General features: G+C 51.0%; 1 protein-coding gene across 1 annotated transcript in view; it reads left to right on the plus strand.

Annotated features, from left to right (window-relative positions):
* The window catches only part of KDM2B (lysine demethylase 2B), a 137692-nt gene that overhangs the window by 38534 nt on the left and 78128 nt on the right, over positions 1-21030 (plus strand). The window contains exons 7-8 of the mRNA XM_078154287.1: positions 10429-10522; positions 14606-14759. Coding sequence (XP_078010413.1) covers positions 10429-10522; positions 14606-14759 — 248 coding nt within the window. The remainder of the gene's footprint in view (positions 1-10428; positions 10523-14605; positions 14760-21030) is intronic.

The following is a 21030-nucleotide window of genomic DNA, read 5'->3' on the forward strand; positions in this document are numbered from 1 at the left end:
CTGAGGCTATTGGAACAAACCATAGCAGCTGCTTGCATGGTAGCCCCTTTAAAGTTCTCAATGCCCTTTCTCCCCATGTGGCCTCTGGATGGATTCCTCCCATTTTATAGTCCGGCAGACTGAGGCACAGTCAGAGTGGTCACACTGGGTCACAGAGCTAGGAAACTACAGAGGCCAGATTCCAACCTTCACACCCACTTTCCAGGCTCCAACCCCCTTTTCTCTTGGCCAGAAGTGCATTCATGGCATTGCCTCTTAATGTTGATTTCCATAATATGGCTCCTGGTGTTGGGTACCACGAGCACCCAAGAATCCTCTGGAACCTTGATATCTTTGGGGATATTTCTTCTAGCGATGATGATAAGAAAGAAAAATGGTGGGAAGGAGGAGCATGATATGTTTTGTTTATCCCCTGTGCCCCTAAAAGGAGAAATTCCATGTTCCTCCCAATCTCCTTCCATCCTGTTGAGCGCCATCTTGGGTAGGTCATGGGATCTAGATTTACAGCTGGAAGGGACCTCATCTTAAAGATAAGACCATGGAATCCCAGGGAGCTGAGTGATATTGCCTCAGGTCATAAGCTTCTGGGGTGGCATGGGGAATTTAAACCCACATGCTAGGCTCCAAGGCCTCTAGCTGAAAGAGCCCTCAGAGGCCACTCTATCCAACCCTCCCATTTTTCAGCAGAAGAAACTGAGGCCTAGGGATTTTATGGAACCTGCCCAAGGTCATGGGTCACAAGGGCTGTGACTTCCCAGTTAGTGTTTTTGTCCCACGGAAGGGTAGAAAGAATTCAGAGTCGGAAGACCTGGGTTCTCAGCTGCTGGCTGTGCCTGTGTTTTTTTTTTGGTCAGTCACTGCCCTTCTCCAGGGCTCCCATTTCTTTTTTATAAAGCTACTATTGTCGTCTAAGAGGAGTCTTCCCCCTCACTGGAGGACTTCATGCAAAACTGGAGGACTGGCATGGGCAATGGAGGCTGTTCAGGGCCTGGAGTCAGAAAACCAGAATCCAGCCTCAGATATCAGCTGTGTGATGTTTAACCTTCCTCTGCCTCAGTATCCTTATCTGTAAAATGGGAAGAATAATAGCGGCCCCCCCCCCCGCCCCAGTTGTTGTGAGGGAGGCCCCAGTCCTAGCCTGCACCTGTGATTTCCCTCAGGCTTAGGGAAGTCCTTCTCCTTCCAAAGTCCTGTGACTGTCGAAATGAACCACCCAGCAAGATGTGTTTGCTGGCCGGTCTCTTAGACCTCTTCTCTAGCTAACATGCGGAAAGAATGCCCTGCCTTTAGTCACTTTAAGTTCCTGATTCTGCTCTTTACTAGCTTGTGTCGTTGGGCAAGTAACTTAGCAGCTCTGAACCTCAGTTTCATCTGTGAAATGGGCAGAATACCTAGACTCCCCATCTCACTTGGTTGTGCTGTGAAAAGTGCTTGGGTTTATGAGCTGTTTTAAAAATGTAATGCTCTGAACCCTGAATATTTATCACCCCCATCACTTTCCTAATTTTGGTTGGGGTGATCTTACCGTACCTTCTCTTGGGGATGTGTGTGTGTGTGTGTGTGTGTGTGTGTGTGAGTTTTAATATGGGGTTTTCATAGGTGGCTGGGGATGGTATGGAAGGGTGAATTGGAGTTGAAGGAGAAATACTGCTTAATGACCTAACAAAAGATCTGTGAAAGATCTCCACCCTTCCCTTGGCTTCCTCTCATTACCTTCCACATACCCCCTGCCCCAGTGTATTCTTTCCTCAGAGCAAGAGTCAGGGAACAGAGAAGCTATTTGTCATGCAAAAGGTCCAGGAAAGGTCAGCATTGGCTTAATGCACAGGCTGCCTTGCACATAGTAGGTGATTTTTTAAAAGCCAGACTTATGATTTCCTTGTTAGAGAGATAACCCCAAGTGAAAGGAACCTGGCTGTATGTACATACCTGAGCCCCTGTCCTGCTCTGTGTAGCCCTGGCTGTCTGGGGCACTAATTGTTAAGTGACTTGTCCAGGGTCCTACTTACCCTCTGGAGGAGGTAACAGCTTGGTGTGATTTTTATTAAGTGCGCAGATTCGACAGTCGGCCCCTTAATAATTGAGTGATCCCAGAGGGACGGCACTGGGGGAAATGGGGGAAAGGCCTCCCTGAGGTGACATTCCAGCTGAGTCTTGAAGAAAGCTGGGGAAGGCAGGAGTCAGAGGGGAGGCTTACTCCCTGTACCACCTGGCCTTTGTCCCTCTTGGGGTTGGGTGAGTCACCCGGCCTGCCCTATGATAGTACTTCTGTCACTACTAGGAGATAGTTAGTGCCGGACTCTCTCAGGAGAGACTTGGGTTTGAATTCTGCCTCAGACCAGACCCTCATCCGTAACATGGGGATGACAACTAGAATGTAAAATGCCTTCCTCTGTATAATCCTGTTAGATGGGGGGGGGTGTGTGTGTGTCAGTATAATCCCCATTTTGCAGAGGGGCAGACTGAGGTTCAGTAATTTGCCTATAATCACATAACTAGTAAATACTTTGAGGTGAGGTTTGAACATGGGATTTTAGACTGTAGCTCAAGCCAATCCATCCACTACCCCATACTGATTCTCAATCCTACTGCTGTTATTATAGGCATTGTTGAGATAATGTACCTCAGGGCCAGCCTGGAGTCAGCAAGACCTGGGTCCCACCCCTGATATGTACTGTCTGAGTTACCCTGGGCAAGTCACTTAACCACCTAGTCCCCCCTGGTAACTTTATTTTGGGGGGAGGCAATCTGGGTTAAGTGACTTGCCCAGGGTCACACACCTAGTAAATGTCTGAGGCTGGATTTGAACTCAGGTCCTCCTGACTCCAGGGCTGGAGCACTATCTACTGTACCACCCGCCTGCCCCCCACCTTTTTTAAGAGGTAAGTTACAGAATAGGGGTGGACCTACATTGGTGGAGGGACTTTCTTGTATCCAGTGAAATCACAGGTCCATTCCAACCTGCCCTCCCCCCTCCCAGCCAAACCTTGTTAGCACTTATATCAACAGGGGCCTTCCCTTTTAGGAGCTACCGTTCTCACAGATAACCACGTGTAGACAAGATACACCCTGTGTAGATGGGGGATGATCTCAGAGGGAGGGGTCTCAGAGAGGTGGGCCTGGGAGAGGCCTCCTGCCAAAGATGGGATTGCAGCTGAGCTTTGAAGAAAGTGGGGCAGCTGGGATTTAGAGGTGGAACTTATTACCTGGGTGACCTTGGCTTTCACATTCCCGGGCCTCAGTTTCCCTTATCTGTAAAAGGAGTGAGTTAGTTGGGCCAGATGACATCTGAGGCCTCTTCCAACCCTTAATCTATGCTCCTAGGATAAAAGACAGAAGGGAAGGCAGCCCCTTGCCCTCCAAGAGCTGATATTCCCCCTCCCCAAGAAATGTGTCTGGATTCCTAGTTCTTGTTTTTCACCTCCATTATGTTCTGTGATTCTCACCACAAGAAGAGCTTTCTTCATAGCCCTTTGGAGTAGAAAGAGCAGGCATTATTGCCCCCATTTTACAGATGGGGAAATTGAGACCTCGAGAAAGGAAATGATTTGTGGAATGTCACAGGACTGGGGAGTGTGAAGCTTAGGCCAGAACCCAGGCCTTTTGCCTGCCTCGCAGAGGGTAGAGGCCTCTCTCCCTGTGGTTGGTAAATGCGAGTCCCTGCAAGGCTGGAAAACCAAGGGGTGCCCTGAGGATGGGGAACGGGAATGAGGAAGTATTGCTTGGGTAATGAATCCCCTCTGGAAAGCTGCTAGGCCCTCTGCCCCCTAGTGGTGCTAAGGAGAAGCTGCAGGGGCTGAGGGGAAGAGGTCTCTTTTGCAGCCCCGGTGCCAGTCAAGACCTTGCTTAATCTCTGGGGCTCCTTGGACCCAGAAGCTGAGCAGAACCAAACAGATCCCCTGCAAGCAGAAGCCCCCATTGGCGCACGTGTGTGTGTGTGTGTGTGTGTGTGTGTGTGTGTGTGTGTGAGTGGAAAAGAGCAGAGTTCAAATCCTCTTCTGCTTCTAACACTATGACCTTGGCCAATTCCCTTCCCCTTTGGGGGTTGGGGGGGTTTCCTCCTCTGTAAAATGAGGATGGACTAGCTGTCCCCAGAAGCCTTTTTTAGTTATGATTATGTGATCCTCCCTTTCTGACACTTTCTTTGAAATAGGGAGTTCCCTGGATTGGGATGAATGACTGAGCCTCAAATCACAGCGTTAGGGAGAAAAGAAGAAAGATATAGACTATAGCCCTGGAAAAAAGATACAGGCCCGAAGTCCTCAGTGGGCGGGTCTACCAGGTCAAAACTATTTTCATAATAATACTGAGACATTTTAATTTCCAATGCACACATATATTCAAAGAGATAACCCACTCTGGGGACTCCTCAGTAATTTTGAGAATGTAAAGGGGTCCTGAGAACGGATGATCTAGGCAGTCCCTCTGTTATTTAACAGAGGAGGAAACTGAGGTCCAGAGAAAAGATGGGACTTTTCACAGGGCTAGTAATTTAGGGGACACAGACAAAATAGTCCTTACCATTCTGGACTTTACATGTTCTCTTGGGAAGAAATATAAATGTGCATGTATAAATATTTGTGTGATAATTTGATATGGGAGAGAGGAATGGAGACCTCTCCCCACCCCCAACCATTAATGGGGTCAGAAAAGACCTTCCCATAGAAGATGGCATCTGAGCTGAGTCTTAGGATCCTGAGAGGTGGAAGAGGTCAGAGGTGAGAAATACATGTAGAATAAGGACTTAACTCACATTTTTTCTTCTTTTTATTGACTTTTTTGTTTCCATATCAGTCTTTATTTCTGAACCTATCCCTTCCCCCTCAGAGGAGTAAGCAATCTTTTATAACAAAGAAAACATTTCAGCAAAATCAATCAGTACTTCACCAGGAGATGAGATGATAGTATATGCAGTATTCCACAGCCATAGGGCCCCACCTCTGTAAAGAGGGGAGGAAGGTACATTTTTCTCAGCTTTTTACTCTGGGACCAAATTTGGTCATTTTAATTCCAGTGTTCAGTTTGGACTTTTTCAAACCCATGTTTTCTGACTTCCACATCTATTTTCATTTGTGGCACACAGTAGGTGATCATGGTGCCACAGAAGGTCTGGATAGATAGAATTGTTAGAATTTTTATTTCCAGAGACAAAATCTGCCTCCTTCTGTCACTTAAGCTTATAGACTTTTGAGTTAGACCCCTTAGAGATTAAATTAGTTGGACTTCTTTTCAATGTATAGGTCTTTTCTCCTGCCTCTAGTTTTGTTTTTGTTTGTTTTTTCCTAAAGAAAAAATTAATTTCAAGATGAGGAAAGAGGTGGCTGGTTGGTAACGGCCACTCGTCACCGACCTCTTGAACCTAGATCTGACCTTGGCTCATTCCCATAAGGAGCAGGAGGGCATCTATAGCAGTTTCTCCTAAGTCAAGGCCATGGTGGTTAGTATCCAGTTAACTCTTAGTGGTTCAGGGGTCACTTGTGGTAGACCTGTCCCAAGTCAGGAGACCTGGGCTGGATCTCGTGTGTCATCCTGGCCTGGCCCTCTCTCCTCAACCCAGCCCTCCCCTCCCCCAGCACTGGAATTCTTTGGGTCTCAAGTTTCCCCCTTGGCTCTGCAAAATGAAGGGTTTTGGGCTATATGACTGCTAAAGTTCTTTCCAGCTTTTAAAATGACCAGGGCACTCTTCTCCCCTGGGGAAATTCAAGGCAATTCTGGAGGATTCCTAGAATATTGGAGCTGGTGAGGACTTTTAGACAGTCCCAGTCTTTCCTTTTGAAGACATGGTCATGGAGAGGGGAGTGACTTGTCCAAGGTCACTTAGAAGTGACTGAGTAAGTAGGGAGATGGGAAGAGGGATGAACTTGGAGTCACAGGGCCTGAGTTCAAATTTCTGCTCCTCCACTTGACCTCGGGGCAGTTATTTAACCCCTGGGGTATCAGTTTCTTCTTCCTCTGTAAAAAGAGGGTAGTTCCAGCTTCCTAGATCCTGGAATCTTTGAACGAGGTCTCTGGCTTCCCGGACCCCCTGCCCCTTTTCCAGGGCTGTCTGCCTGTCCCCTCCTCAGATTTCCATCCCCTCCAAGGGTGCCCTACCTAATGTTCCCCATTCGATGCCACTCAGTGGCTGGGCCACCGGGGCACGTCCAACCTCGGAGAAGGATGAACTTTTGCGGAGAGCTGCCCAGACCCACGACGGGCCTGGGTGCATGGGCTGGGGGAGGAGGGGGTCTGGGAGAGTGAGTGGAAGTGGCCCTCCCCCCTCGCGTCCCCTCCCCTCCCAGGCCGGGCGAGCTGTGGGCGGCGGCGTCCCCTGCTGATCGCTGGGGCTGGGCGCCGCCGCCGCCGCCGCGTCCCCCCCTTGCAGCCAGCCACCCGCCCGCCCGCCTCCCGCCCGGGCTTCGGCTCGGCTCGGCGCTGGTGTTCAGTTTCAGCGCGGGGATGAGCGCGGTCAGCTAGCACCCAGCTCCCGGGAGGAAGGAAGGAAGGAAGCCCGCTCGGCGGGGACGGAAGACCAGGCTCCCCTGGGCTCCCTGGCAGCTGGGGCCGAGGCGTGCCGGGCAGAGGAGGCCAGGGTAACCCCAGCTGGCGAGCGCGGGGCGGCGCGGCGTGGCGTGGGCAGGGCCAGCCCGGGCTGGGCAGGGCTGGGGAGGGTGCAGCGGACCTGCGGCCACCCGCCTCGGTGCGCCCCCGGCCCCTCACCCTGGAGTGCTGTAGGTGCCTGCGTGGGGGTGTGCGCGCGCGTGTTGTGTGTATGCCTGGCTGGGTGTTGTGGGCTGGTCTTCAGCTTGTGTCCCGTAGGGGGAGGAGGAGGAAGAGGAGGAGGAGGAGGCGGTGGCGGCTGTGAGCGGGTGTGTTAGCCCGCCTCTGTGCGCAGATCTCGGGGTGTGAGTGCGCGCGCGCGCGTGAGTGTGCGTGTGTGTGTGTGTGTGTGTGTGTGTGTGTGTGTGTATATATGTCCCGGCTTTGTGTGGGCAGGAGATGCGCGCGCGTGTATGTGTGCTTGCGTGTGTGTGTATGTGTGTGTGTGTGTGTGTGCATGCATGCATGCATGTGTGCGCGCGCCTGCGCGCCTTCCCTGCTGGTCACCCCTGCTAGGTCCGGGCTCCGGACCTCTGCTGGAGGGGACGCCCATAGTACCCGTCCTCACCACCGCCAGCTAGGCGGGCAGGCGTAGTTTTCTCAAGTTGGGGGACTGGGTGAAGCCGCCCGGGGCCGGGGGTGGGGGGAAGGGGGCGGGACGGACGCGGGTGCTCCCTGCCTCCAGGGGGAGGACCCTAAGCTAGGACTGGAAAGTTGATGCCCTCAGGTGCCCCGACCCTCCGAGCTCTCAGCCAATTAAGGCTCATTGTAAGGGGGACCCCCTCTAGGCGTCCAGTTTGGGGCTTCCTAGTTTCTTGTTTTTGTTTTTGTTTTTTGCAGGGGCAGGGGTCTTTCAGCACCCCCACCCCTACCCCCGGTATGTGACTGTAGGAGGATTGTAGTCCCCATCTCCCGCCCTGGAAAAGCCCAAGCTAAGCAGGGCCGCCAGTCTGGAGACCCCACATGACAGAGACACAGACAGACTTGTGTGGCTGTGTGCTGTCCGTGCCCACGGGTGGGCGCGGGAGGAGCAGCCGGCCAGGGCTGGCCGGGGCTAGGCTGGGGAGGAGGGGGGAGATTAGTTGGCTGTGGCAGAGAGCCGTGCGTGGCCCATGTGACTGCGGTGTGCTTTGGAAGAGGAAGCAGCAGAGGTCAGTGCAAAGGCGTAGCTTACCGGAGCCATGCAGCCAGGGGAGGGGGGAGGAGAGGACAGGAGAGATGGCAGGGGCCTTAGCGCACCCCCCCCGGGCCAGCATCCTTGTTCTGACCAAAGCCGCTCTCTTTCCCCGACAGCCCACAGTGATACATACAATGGCTGGAACGTCCAGCTTGGGGGTGGGGAGGAGGGGAGAGGCTGGAAGGGGACCTGGGGCCTCCGGGGCCTTTGGTCTCTCCCGGGCTGCTGCCAGCAACGCGAGTCCGTGACCTACGAGTCCGTGACCTACGGGGAGGAGGCTGTCCCAGGCCTTCTCCCTCTTCCAGAGGGGGAATCCCCCCTCCCCGGGGAGTGTGGCCCAGAAGTTTATACCTCCTTTCCCCAACTGACTTTCAGCTTGAGTTGCTGGTGGCCAACTGGAGGGGTAGTGAAAGCTTGGGCACTAAGCTTACACTTAGGACTGGATACCCCAGAGTCCGCGGGTTTTTTGGAAGTAGACGTGTTTGGGGGTGCAGGGGGTGAAGTTTGGCTGGCGTCCATCACCCTATAGAAGGGGAGGGAACTTCCTTACTAGCTCCCTCCCCTGCTGTCTCTAGACACCTGAGCCCCGTTTCAGTAATGAAACAAGTTTGGGGGGTGACGGTAGTCTGAAAGGGGTTCTCTTTCCCAGAACGGGGTTCTCAGGCTTTTCTTCCCCAAGATTCACGTTCAGTAGGAACTGAGCCAAAATTTTTAAAGGAAGAGGAGAGAATTTGAGGGAGATGGGGATGGGAAGGACTAATATTTTGAAACGATGCCTTTTGAAGAATCTGCTTGGTTTTTGGAGGTGTGGTGGGTTCTGAGCTTCCCAAATGCTGCCTCCCCCATGCCCTCTTTGGAGGAAGGAAGAGTTAGGTTGAGATGGAGGCTGTAGCAGTTCCGAGGCTGGGCCGGCAGGGGTGGGCAGAGGGAGAAGGCAGGGGCAGACAGCCCATTGGTCCCCAGCGCAGGGTGCCCACAGCCCAGCCAAGGCTGTCCAGCTGAGAAGGACTTTTAAAAAGGCAGCGCCAGTGCCTGCCGCCTGTCTGGGGGACAGCGCTGAGCCCTGTTCTGTCAACTACAGCCCTCGATAGGGTTGCTAGGCAGCCAGGCTCTGATGTACGGGAAGGCCCTGTGATTTGCTAGCCTCCTGCAGACACATGGTTAAGGTTCCCTCCAGCCTATCGGGTGGAGGGATGGGGGGCACGCCGTTTGCATACTGCCAAATGATCCTCTACCTGAACGTGGGGTGGGAAGGGGGAGCAAGGAAGGGAAAGAGAGACAGCTCCCCTCTCCCTCTTTCTCTTGAGCTCCAGTCCCCTCCCCATCCTTTCTCTGGATCAAGTCTGGTCCAAAGGTGCTGCTGCCCTCTCCCCCTTACCCTGAGCCCTTCCCTTCCGCAGACCATGGAAAAGGAATGTGGAATGAGGAAAAGAGGTCAGTGGGGTAAGCGCGCGCTCGCGTGTGTGTGTGTGTGTGTGTGTGTGTGTGTGTGTGTGTGTGTGTGTGCATGCAGGGTGCATGCAGTGAGGCGTCGTTCTAGATGGTGCCTCAATTGGGGAGGGGACCTGGAGGGTCTGGAGCCTGGGCTCCCTCCACAGAGCTCTCAGCTGCTGCTCTTCCAGGGTTGCCCCTCTTCCTTTTCATCCTGGCCCACCACCTAGGAGGGCAGACCAGGAAGGAGGGGGCATGCTCTCCAGGTGGGCAGCCCTTTCTTTTCCCACTTTGCAGTTGTGGTATGAGCAGGGAAAAGGGGGAGCGAGGACCAGTGGGTGCTCCTAGAAGGCTTTGCTGGGGTAGCCTTGAGGCAGGGGTGGCAGAGGAGGAAAGGACCAGCTTTGGAGTTCTGGCTCTGCCTCCTGCTTCTCGTGTGACTGTGGCCAAGTCACTTTATTATCTGTGTGGGCTCCACTGTCTTCATCCATAAAGTCAAGGGCTGGGGCTGTTCTGTCTCTAAATCCCATGCTTTGGGTGTCTCTCTACCCAGTCATTTTGTGCTTGTTCCTGCCAGTTCCTCTGTGGACCCTTTGTGACCCCTCCAGTCCCCAGCCCTCATCGCCCTCCTTACCCCTTGCCAAGGACTGACGGTGACTCCTCTTGTACTGTCACTCAGCTTTCTGCCTGTCTTCTCCCCAGTGGAGACTGGGAGCTTCTGGAGGGCAGGGAAGCCAGCTTAGGTACCTTGTCTCCTCCTTGGTTCTCTGTGGGTATTCAGTAGGCAGTGGATGGATAAATGAATGAAGGAGGGGTCTTGGGTGTTAGGGATGCAGAGGCTAAGTAGGCAGCTGACTGGTAAGCCCAGCCAGGGTCCAGCTGAGGGAAAAGGTCAGGCTAGTACCTGTAACTGCAGGTGGGCCTGGCTGGGAGCTGAGAGTGGAGGCAGGAGGTGGGGAGGTCATGACACATGAAATAGCCTGTGGTTTGGTACCAGTCCATGGAAGAAAATAATCTCCCCCACCCCCTTCCAGAAGGGGCAGGTAGTCACAGCCTGGCCATGGTCACCAAACCCAGGGCCTTCCCGTAAGGGAATCTCCAACAGTACCTGGATGTTTATTTACCCCCTCCCCCAATTCCCCTATGTCTCAGGTGAGGGAGGTGCCTTCAGGGTATGACTTGGCCCCCCATGAAACAGGCTCTCAGGGTTCCTTTTCTTTCTCCCCTTTGGGTGCCTGCAGATACTGTCTGATGAGCGTCAAAGGCTGTTTCACGGACTTCCACATCGATTTTGGAGGTACATCCGTCTGGTACCACGTCTTCCGGGGCAAGAAGGTGAGTGCCTCCTTGACTCATGCCAGAGTCCCCTCTCATACCTGTATCCAGAGGGGGATGGAGTTATGAAAGGACACTGGGTTTAGAGCTTATAGACCTGGGTTCCAATCCCGGCTCCATCATGGTCATTGCCTGCCCATGTCATGTCGCCTTGGTCAGGTCACCTTCTCCTTTTTGGGGGCCTTAGTTTACTCACCTGTAAAATGAGGGGTTGGACTAGATGGTCTGTAGGGGGCCTTCCACTTCTGAGTCTGTGACCCAGTGAACACTATGGCCTTGGACAAGATGCTCATTTGTTTACTCATATGTAAGAATGAGACGATTTCTCCAAGGCCCTTCTAGCTCTTAATCCTATGATCCTCTTTTCCCCTCCTCCACCCAGGTTATAGATCATTTCTCAGCCCTGTAGGAGCCTCCCACACCCCTGCCCCACCCTCAGGATTGAAAGGTGTCCTTCTGCTTCAACCCAGTCCCTGGGGCTGATGGGTGGAGACCAGAGGGTCTGGGTCTGGGGAGTTCAATCAGGACCCATAGCTCGGAGTTTGTATAGTACTAGAGAGATTGTGGCTAGAGGCTTTTGAGTCTGAGGACCTGAGTTCAAATGTTGCTGCTTAATCCTTGTGTGACCTTGGCTAAGTCACCTCATCTCTCTAGTCCTGTTTTGTCATCTGAGGATTCTAGACCTCATCTGAGGCCACTTCTGGCTCTGCTGTGAACCCCAGGACAGGGACCCTTCAACTCTGTGGGACATTTGTCATAACTTTCAGACAGTACCCTTGCAGAGCCAGACCTTGCACAGGGAAGAGGGATGTGAGCAGAATGTTTCCAGAGGCAGCTTGAGGGTGGTCATAAAATGCTGGCCCCAGAGCCTACCGGTGATACTAGCTAAGTGACCCTGGGCAAGCCCCTTGACTTTGCCCAGCCTCTGATTGCTCATCTGTAAAATGGGGTTAATAATAGCTAGCATTTATATGGTGCTTCAAAATCAGCAAAGCACATTATAGTTATTATCTCATCTGATCCTCAACAAGAATCCTGGTAGGTGTGATTGTTATTCTTATTTTACAGTTGAGGAAACTGAGGCAGGCAGGTTAAGTGACTTGCGTAGGGTCACAATAGATAAGAAGGATCTCGGGTTAGATTTGAACTCAGGCCCAGCACTCTATCCGCTTGCCAGTCAGCTACCCCTAGTTCTCCAGGCTCAAAGGAGATGAAACTTATAATGATAGAATCTAATAATAATGGTAAACAGGTGCCTACTTGGCACAGTGAGTAGACCATTGGACCTGGAGTCCTTTGAACCCTAGCTTCCTGCTGGGCCTGCATTTAGGAAAACCCTAGTTCAGATCCTTAGATGCTTCCTAGCTGTATGACTCTAAGTGAGTCACTCATCGCCTGTCTGCCTCAGTTTCCTCATCTGTAAAATGGGAATAATAATAATAATAGCATCTGCCTTCCTGTGGTTGTTGTGAGGATTAAGTGAAATAATTGTGAAGCATTTTACAGACCTTAAAGTGCTATATATATGCTAGTTTTTCATCATCATCATCATCAGAAAATTAATAGAGCTTTAAGGTTCAAAAAGTGCTTTATGCATGGTATCACATTTGAGCCTTCAATCAGTCAGTCAGTCAGCAAACACTATTGAGAAACATTTTGCTAATGGATGGTGGATATGAGGATAAAAAAGGAAACATTTCCTGCCTTCACATTGCTTACATTCTGTTGAAGAAGACAAAGTAACCCTGTGAAGCCGATACTACTCTCATCCCCATTTTGTGGATGAGGAAATTGAGGCTCAGAATTTTACTAAAGTTTAAAACTCTCTCCATATTCTTATTATTGTTGTTCTGTTGTTGTTGTCCCTTGGTCAGAGGTTAAGGGAAAACACTCCAAATTTATATTCAGAAGATCTGGGTTTGAGTTATGACCTGCTAGGGGTATGTGTGACCTTGGGTGAGTCACTTTACTTCTGAGCGCTGTCTTCATTTACAAAATGAAGGGGTTGGACTGGATTCTAAGGTACCTTCTGTCTGTTTTTTACATTGGGGTGGACGTATCTTTATGGGTTTGCTTTGGCTTCTGGGTCCCTTGTCCTAATGGGCTAGGTGTTGTCTGTCTTTGTGAGAGAGAGAGAGAGAGAGAGAGAGAGAGAGAGAGAGAGAGAGAGAGAGAGAGAGAGAGAGAGGAGAGAGGAGAGAGACAGGGAGAGGAGAGGTGAGAGAGAGAAGGAGAGAGAGAAGGAGAGAGAGAGAGGAGAGAGGGAGAAAGAAGAGAGAAAGAGAGAAGAGAGATAGAGGAGAGAGAAGAGAGAGAGAGAGGAGAGAGGGAGAGAGAGAAGAGGAGAGAGAGAGAGAGAGGAGAGAGGGGAGAGGAGAGGAGAGAGAGAAGGAGAGAGAGAGGAGAGAGGGAGAAAGAAGAGAGAGAAAGGGAAGAGAGAGGAGAGAGAAGAGAGAAAGAGAGGAGAGAGAGAGGGAGAGAAAGAGGAGAGAGAGAAGAGAGAGAAGAGAGGAAGGAGAGGGAGGGAGAAAGGGGGAGAGAGAGAGAAGAGGAGAGAGAGAGGAGACAGGGAGAGGAGAGAGGGAGAAAGAAGAGAGAAAGAGAAGAGAGAGGAGAGAGAAGAGAGAAAGAGAGAGAGGAGAGAGAGAGGGAGAGAGAGAAGAGGAGAGAGAGAGGAGAGAGGGAGAAAGAAGGGAGAGAAAGAGGGAAGAGAGAGATAGAGGAGAGAGAAGAGAGAAAGAGAGAGAGAGAGAGAGACAGAGAGAGAGAGAGAGAGAGAGAGAGTGTGTGTGTGTGTGTGTGTGTGTGTGTGTGTGTGTTTTGCATACAGTCTTGCTACAATCTCTCTTCCAGATGTTTTTCCTCCTACTGATCAAATAGAAGGTGGGGATTTGTTTTATTTTATTTTTAATTTTTGTATCTTCTGAAATTTCCTGGCCTCCCCCTCCTGCTTGAAGAGTGCCCCCCCCACTTAACACTGACAAACCAGTGGGGATTGGGTCCCACGGGAGCCCCTTCATCTTGGGGCAGAATCCAGAACAGGGAAGCCCTGGGATTTCAGACCTGCAGGAGCCCCAGTTGATTAGAGAGGCAGTTTGCAGTAGGTCTGGAATTAGGAGCGGGTGAGCCCTGAGTTCCAATCCTGCCATGGAATCCTAATTATTGGGTCAAGCATTTAACCACTCTAAGCTTCAGGTTCCGCATCTATAAAATGGAGATAATAAAACCCAAGGCCTTTACCTCCTGGGGTAATTTCCAGGCTCGGATGAGATCATCAAAACAATCTTTTTTTTTTTTTTTGGGCAAGGCAATTGGGGTTAAGTGACTTGTACAGGGTCACATAGCTAGTAAGTGTCAAGTGTCTGGTCTGAGACCAGATTTAAACTCAGGACCTCCTGACTCCAGGGCTGGTGCTCTCTCCACGGCGCCACCTAGCTGCCCCAACAATCATTTTTAATCACCTGCTATGTGCCTGCCACTGTGCTAGGGATAAAAAGGCAAAAGCAAATGGTCCCTTCTATTAAGGATTGTAGATTTAGAGTTGGGAGAAAGGAAATAAACGTTTATTAAGTGCCTTCTGTGTGCCAAGCACTTACAAATATTATATCAGTTGATCTTCACAATAAGCCTGGGAGGTAGGTGGTATTATTATCCCTGTTTTACAGATGAGGAAACTGAGGCAGACAATGACTCACCCAGGTTCACACCTTTAGGAATTGTCACAGGCTAGATTTGAACTCGGGTCTTCCTGCACCATCAGTGCCAGCTGCCATAGCCCTTTAGAGGGCCCATGGGAGAATTCATGGAGTGTCATATATGGGTCATAGGATGACAGAGGGCTTCATTTGCAGCTGGGGACACTGAGACTTGGTGAGTTGGTGCCAAGGTGGGATTTGAACCCAGGTCTTTCAGCACAACCGGCTACTACAGGCAGCTACCTAGCTTGGGTCACTCCTTTCCAAGCAGATCCCAGTCTCTTCCACCCAAATCTCCACCCGTGTCCACGCCCTGGAAAGTGGAGATGGTGGGAGGCCCCAGCTTTGGGTCAGGCAGGGCTGTGATGGATTCGGTTTCTTTTCTCAGATCTTCTGGCTGATCCCCCCCACCTTGCACAATTTGGAACTCTATGAAGAGTGGGTGCTCTCAGGGAAGCAGAGTGACATCTTCCTGGGAGACCGAGTCCAGCAGTGCCAAAGAATTGAGCTGACCCAGGGCTACACGTTCTTTATCCCCTCCGGTAAGTGCCGGCGGCGTCTTGGGAGCTGAGGCCGACGCTTCTGTGCTGGCCATCTCCTTCCTTTGGAATGACCTCTTGGCTCAGACCAAACACTTGACACCTACTAGCTGTGTGACCCTGGGCAAGTCACTTAACCCAAATTGCGTAAAAAAAAAAGGAAAAAAGGGGAAAAAAATTGAAATGACCTCTTGGCCCACTGGCTGCCTCTCCTGGTTACTTGCTGGAGAGGTGCGTCTCTTAGAATAGCGCAGCTTCTTAGACTTACTTTCTTGGAGGGTCCTGGATGAACATCACTTAATATACTGCTCATGCCTTTGGGACCCCCTTTTGTCTAGGAGGGCTTTCTGTCGGATGTGGGTCTTTTTTTCAGGGGTGGGGATTCTGTTTCCCTTTTATTCTTTTCTTTCTTTTTTTTTTAGGCAGTTTGGGTTAAGTGACTTGCCCAGGGTCACACCGCTAGTAAGTGTCAAGTGTTTGGTCTGAGGCTGGATTTGAACTCAGGTCCTCCTAACTTCAGGGCCGGTGCTCTGTCCTCTGTACCACCTAGCTTCCCCTTTTACTCTTCTCCTGGAGCCTGGTCTGACTCGGCGCTGGGAGGTGGTGAGGCCGCAGTAGGATCAGGGTTTAAACCCCGTCTTTGCCACTCGTGTGACTGTGCATATCATTTCCCTTCTCCAGTCTCCCTCAGTTTCCCTTTCTTAAAATAGAAAGGATTGGTCCCTTCCATCCCTCGATTTCTGTTATGACAAGTGGACCAGGGCAGGCCGAATGGTCCTGACTTGGTCAGAGCCCATGAAGATGCTATGGTCCACAAGGTAGGCTGCTCTGTAGTTGGGACCCCAGACTGAGGAGAGTGTCAAGAGCTGTCCCAGGGCAGTCTGGAAGCAAAGATGAGGGGGATTGTGGAAGGACAATGTGAGGCAGCTTCCTTCTGTGGAATACGATGGAGTTTAGTGACAAGAAACATTAAAAAAACAAACCCAATCATACCATCTGTACAGATATAGGATGGGAAAGACGCGTCTTAACGAGTAATTCATGTGATAAGACCTGAGCACTGTATGAGTCAGTAGTGGCTATTAAAGGGACCTTAGGCATAATTAAGAGAAGTCAGCCCCAGGGGGTGGTATGGAGAGGAGCAGGAAGGTTGGGGGTGGGGGGAACAGGACAGACACGACTCCCAGTGTGGCAGCTTCCTCTCACACTACTGATCAGTCCTGTGTCTTGGTGTGTGTGAGAAGCAGGCCTCAGGCCTTCCTAATTTTGCATTACCCTCACCGGCCCTATCTCTTTTTTCCCTATAGATCTTGTATTTTTTTTTTAATCTGTGACCTTATTGTCTTCTCACAGAAGATAAGAGGTTTGTGGGGCAGAGACTAGCACCTTCAGCCTCTGGCTTAGCACCGGCCCTAAGTCCTGATGTGCCCATTCTAAGAGGGGGTGACTGCCTCTGGGTGTCCTAAGGTCATAGTGAAGGGAGGAGAGGAGGGGGCATAGAGCAGTGGGCACTATCAGAGGGTTTGGGAGCTTAGAGATCCTCTAATCTCCTCCCCTCTTCTACAACAGAGGGGATGGGACCCAGGGTTCAGGGACTGGTCTAAGGTCACATGGTTAAGTCTCAGAGTTAGGATTTTTAACCCTTTCTTCATTTCCTAGAAGAGAGGATAGAACTGTCTTACAGTCACAGAGGCATCACCTCACTGTTCCAAACATATGACAACCATGTCCTTGTTGGTATGAATCAGGGCTGGGGAACCTGCAGGCCTCCCAGGTCCTTGGGTGTGGCCTCTTGACTGAGTCCAGGTTTTCCAGAGCAAATCCTTTTACCAAGGATATTTGTTCTGGGAAGTTTGGATTCAGTCTGAAGGCCTTGCTTGAGGACTGGGAAGGCCTCGTATGGCCTCGAGGCCCCAGGTTCCCCACTCCTGGTATGAATTATGAGCCCGTGAAGTGGTCGCATTATTCAGATTCACACGGGGCTGGAATAAGTATTTTTATAGAATCGTCATAGTTTACATAAGTATAATTTCAAATAGTTTGTGTTTGAAAGCTAATTGAAACCCAGTATACCACTTGGACCTCAAGGACCGCCACGTGGAAGAGGGGGTCTATATAGATTTGCTCTGCTTGGCCTTGAAGTTCTGTCTGGGCAGAATTCAGTTCAGTGTTGAGAAGTCTTCTCATTAAGTGCTGTCCAGTAGCTCTACTTGGAATGGGCTTGCCCTGTTGACAGTGAGCCCCGTGTCATTAGAGGTAGTTAAGCAGAGGGAGGTCGGATAACCTGCCGGGATGATATCGAGGGGATTTCTGCATAGAGAAGGAGGTTGGAATGGGGGCCTCCAAAGGGCCTTTCCAGTTCTGAGACTGTGGCTCAAGAGGTAGAGGGTTGGGTTTCCAACAGTCCCTGGGCTGGCTGTGGGTCACTGCGCAGCTTGTCTGAGCTATGGCTGGGGGGCATTTAGATGGTCAGGTTGGTGCCTGGGGCTCAGGCTGACTTTCAGGGAATGTTGATAGCATTGTGTTACATGGTGTAGTAGTGAAGTCTTACTCTCTGTCACCACTTTGATGAGTAGTGATGGGTGGTCACCCAGCTTGGTCCTGAGGCCTGGTTGGTCGTTGAAGGCTATTGAGGGGATGAGGAGGGGCTTCTGGGGCCAGGGCCCAAGCCATAAGGAAGGGGCCTCCCAGTGGGGGAGTTCAAACCATCTGTTGTCCCCTGGTGGTAGATTCTAAAGGTCGTTCTGGGACCGATATTCTTCAAGTATCTGACACTAGATGTCTGTGAAAGGGCAGTTCCTGGGGGTGCTCAGAAAGCCCACTTTTAGGTGTGGCCCTGCCAGGGTTGTTAAATGTTCTTGGGCAAATGGCATCTTCTCTCTCTTTTAAGGTCCTCCTGTAAAACAGGGGAAGCTGGATTAAATGATCTCTAAGGTTCTTCCAAGCTGTAATGTTCTAAGGGACCTCCCCGCTCTGACATTTCATGTTCTAAAGTCCTTCCTAACTCTGTTCTAAGGACTTTCCTAGCTCTGACATTCTGTGTTCTAAGGAGCCTCCCAGCTCTGACATTTCATGTTCTAAAGTCCTTCCTAACTCTGATATTCCCTGTTCTAAGGAGCCTTCCAGCTGTGACATTCTCTGTTGTCAGGCCCCTCCCATCTCTGACATTCTGTGTTCTAAGGATCCTCCCAGCTCTGATATTTCCTGTTCTCAGGCCCCTTGCAGCTCTACTTTATCTATCTATCTATCTATCTATCTATCTATCTATCTAGTCATTTAGTCATTTATTTATTTGTTTGTTTGTTTTTCCTCCCAACTCTAACATTCTCTATTCTCAGGCCCTTCCCATCCCTGAAATTCTGTATTCTAAGGACCCTCCCAGCTCTAACAATCTCTGTTCTCAGGCCCGTCCTAGCTCTGACATTCTGTGTTCTAAAGAGCCTCCCAGCTCTGACATTCTCTGTTCTCAGGCCCCTCCCAGCTCTACTTATCTATCTGTCTGTCTGTCTGTCTGTCTATCTATCTATCTATCTATCTATCTATCTATCTATCTATCTATCTATCTATCTATCTATCCAGTCCTTCAGTCATTTATTTATTTATTTATTCCTCCCAACTCTAACATTCTCTGTTCTCAGGCTCCTCCCATCCCTGATATTCTGTATTCTAAGGACCCTCTCAGCTCTATATTACCTGTTCTCAGGCCCCTCCCAGTTCTGACACTGTTCTAATGGCCCTCCCCCAGCCCTGACATTCTGTGTTCTAAGGCCCCTCCTATGTTCTGACACTCCGTGTCCTAACGTTCCGCTTCTAATTCTAAGCACCTTCCCTGCTCTGATGTTTTCTGATTTCAGGATTCTTCCAGTATTCTGTGATTCTGTGGCCTGGAGCAGACAAGCTTTGATCTTCCTCCCTTTTCCTGAGTTAGAACAAATATTGGCACTTCCTCTTTCTGGTCATTAGGCAGAGTGGGCATGCTTCCCCCAACCCCCCTTGCTTTGGGTCAAGGTACAGGTATAGAGGCTGGGGGGAGCTGCATTTGGGTGATAAGCCATGTCCAGGTTAGAAGCGATGTTGCGGAAGGAGCACAGAGAGGCGCGTTTCTCTGCCAGAGAAAGCCAGGACCAGGGCAAACTGGCTTGAGTTTTGCAGTGGGTCAGATGCCAGATGGGCAGGGACCCAAGGAACTGTTGATTTTCGTGCCATAGAAAGGCTGCAGATAAGGGGAGACGGAAGAGGGTTTGAGTCTGCTCCTCAGTCGGAAGGGAGTGGACCTGGAGACCTGGGGAGACCTGTAACGATCCTCTTGGCATCCTGCCCAGTGTCTGTGCCCGCCATGGACATAGATCTGGACCCTGGGATTGTTGGCATGTGCCCTCTGGAGGCCAGCGGAAGTTCACCACCCTGGCCCTCTGTGTCTCCATGTGGAAAATGGGGTGAATAAAGCCTAGCCCTCCTCACCTCTCAGAGACGCGGGCACATGGCGTTGAATATGTTACAGTGATTTTATCTCTTATGAGAAAAAGTGCTGCCTATTCTTGATCCCCAAGGTCTCCCTGGGTGCTGGGTGCTTGGTCCAGGAGGCTGGGGTTCTGGCTTTGGCGCGGTCCCTCTCTGCCTCTCTGCATTGATCCATCCATCTGTCCATCCAGTCAGAAAGCATTTATTTGTGTCAGGCACCAACTCAGTTCCTTTCTCTCTTTGAACCTCAGTTTTCACATGTGTAAAATGGGCCAATAATCTGTTGCCTGAAGACCTAAGAGCTTACATCTAGAGTGTAGACCTAGAAAGTGCGTCAAAAGCCGCCATTTTACAGGTGAGCAAACTGAAGCCCAGAGAAGTGACTTGCCCAAGGTCACGCCGGTAGTAAGCATCAGAGTGTGGATTAGAACTTGGCTCCTGTGACTCCCTAGAGCCAGCGTCCTTTCCACTGAATCATGATCTTTTCTCCAGGGGACTCAGGCATGCAGTTTCTTCCCTGCTCCATTTTCTGCTCCCTATGGGGTATGAGGAAGGTGACCCCACACTCTGTCCTGACCCTTTTTTCCCCACTGCCTTGGCTCTAGGTGGATCCCCTCTCCCCCCAGCTGCTGGTGTGGGACATCTGTTCCCCTCCTGTCTTTCCCGGCTCGGTTTGCCTCAGGGTGCCGTGGGGTTCTGGCTGCCAGATGTATGATGGCCCCAGTCCGGAAGCAGGAGGCATTTGCCAACCTCCTGAAATCGGTAACCAGCCTGCCGGTGTTGAAACACCTGTTCTCTGGCACTCCTGGGTGTAATGAGATGCTGGGGCAGGGGAAGGCTTTTTGTGAATGGCTCGGGAAACCTTCGGCGTTATTCACGTCACCTTATGGGTTTCGTCCCAGTGACAACAACATTTAGACATTGGAGCAGATGGTAGGGACTGGGGGAGGGCAGGTTCAGGGATTGGAACCCAGCTAGGGAGCCTCCATGGAGCTGGGCAGGCTATTCCAGGCTCTGTAGGCTGGGGCTTGTGGGGGGAGAGAGGAGGAAAGCCAGGAGCCTGGAATGGGCTTCTTCAGCATTGTTCCAGGAAAGCCAGGAGCCTGGAATGGGCTTCTTCAGCATTGTTCCTTCCCTCCCATCCCTCCTTCTCTTCCTTTCTCTCTCCCTCCCTCCCTCCCTTCTTCCCTTCCATCCCTCCCTCCTTCCATCCCTCCCTCCTTCCCCCTTTCCTTCCTTCCTTCCTTCCTTCCTTCCTTCCTTCCTTCCTTCCTTCCTTCCTTCCTTCCTTCCTTCCTTCCTTCCTCTCTCCCTTCCTTTTTTCTTTCTTTCTCTCTTTCCTTCCTTCTTCTCTCCCTCCCTCCATCTTTCCACTTTTGAGTATGATACAGTGAAAAACACTCCAAAGGCCAAAAGACCAGGGTTTGAATCTTAAATCTGCTACTTCCTAACCTTTGAGACCTTGAACAAGTAACTTCCGCTTTCTTGCCTCAGTTTCCTCATCTGTAAAGTATGGCCATGCTCTTATGACATGGCCTCTGAGGAACCTTTCTGGTTGAGATCTGTGGCCCTAGGACTCCTCCCACTTCCTTGTCTGTTTCACTTCTTGGTTTTTTGATCTTTGCCCAGACCAGTGATTTCATCAGTGTAAGGAACTTCCAGTAAAGAAACTAGCTAGGGGGCGCCATAGTGCACAAAGCGCTAAGCCTGGAGTCAGGAAGACCCAAGTTCAAATCCAGCCTCAGGCGCTTAGTAGGTGTGTGACCCTGACCAAGTCACGCCACCTCTTTCTGCCTCAGTTTCCTCATCTGTA

The sequence above is a fragment of the Phascolarctos cinereus genome, unplaced genomic scaffold, assembly GCF_003287225.1.
Source record: "Phascolarctos cinereus isolate Bilbo 61053 unplaced genomic scaffold, phaCin_HiC Scaffold_4;HRSCAF=312, whole genome shotgun sequence".
NCBI lineage: Eukaryota > Metazoa > Chordata > Mammalia > Diprotodontia > Phascolarctidae > Phascolarctos > Phascolarctos cinereus.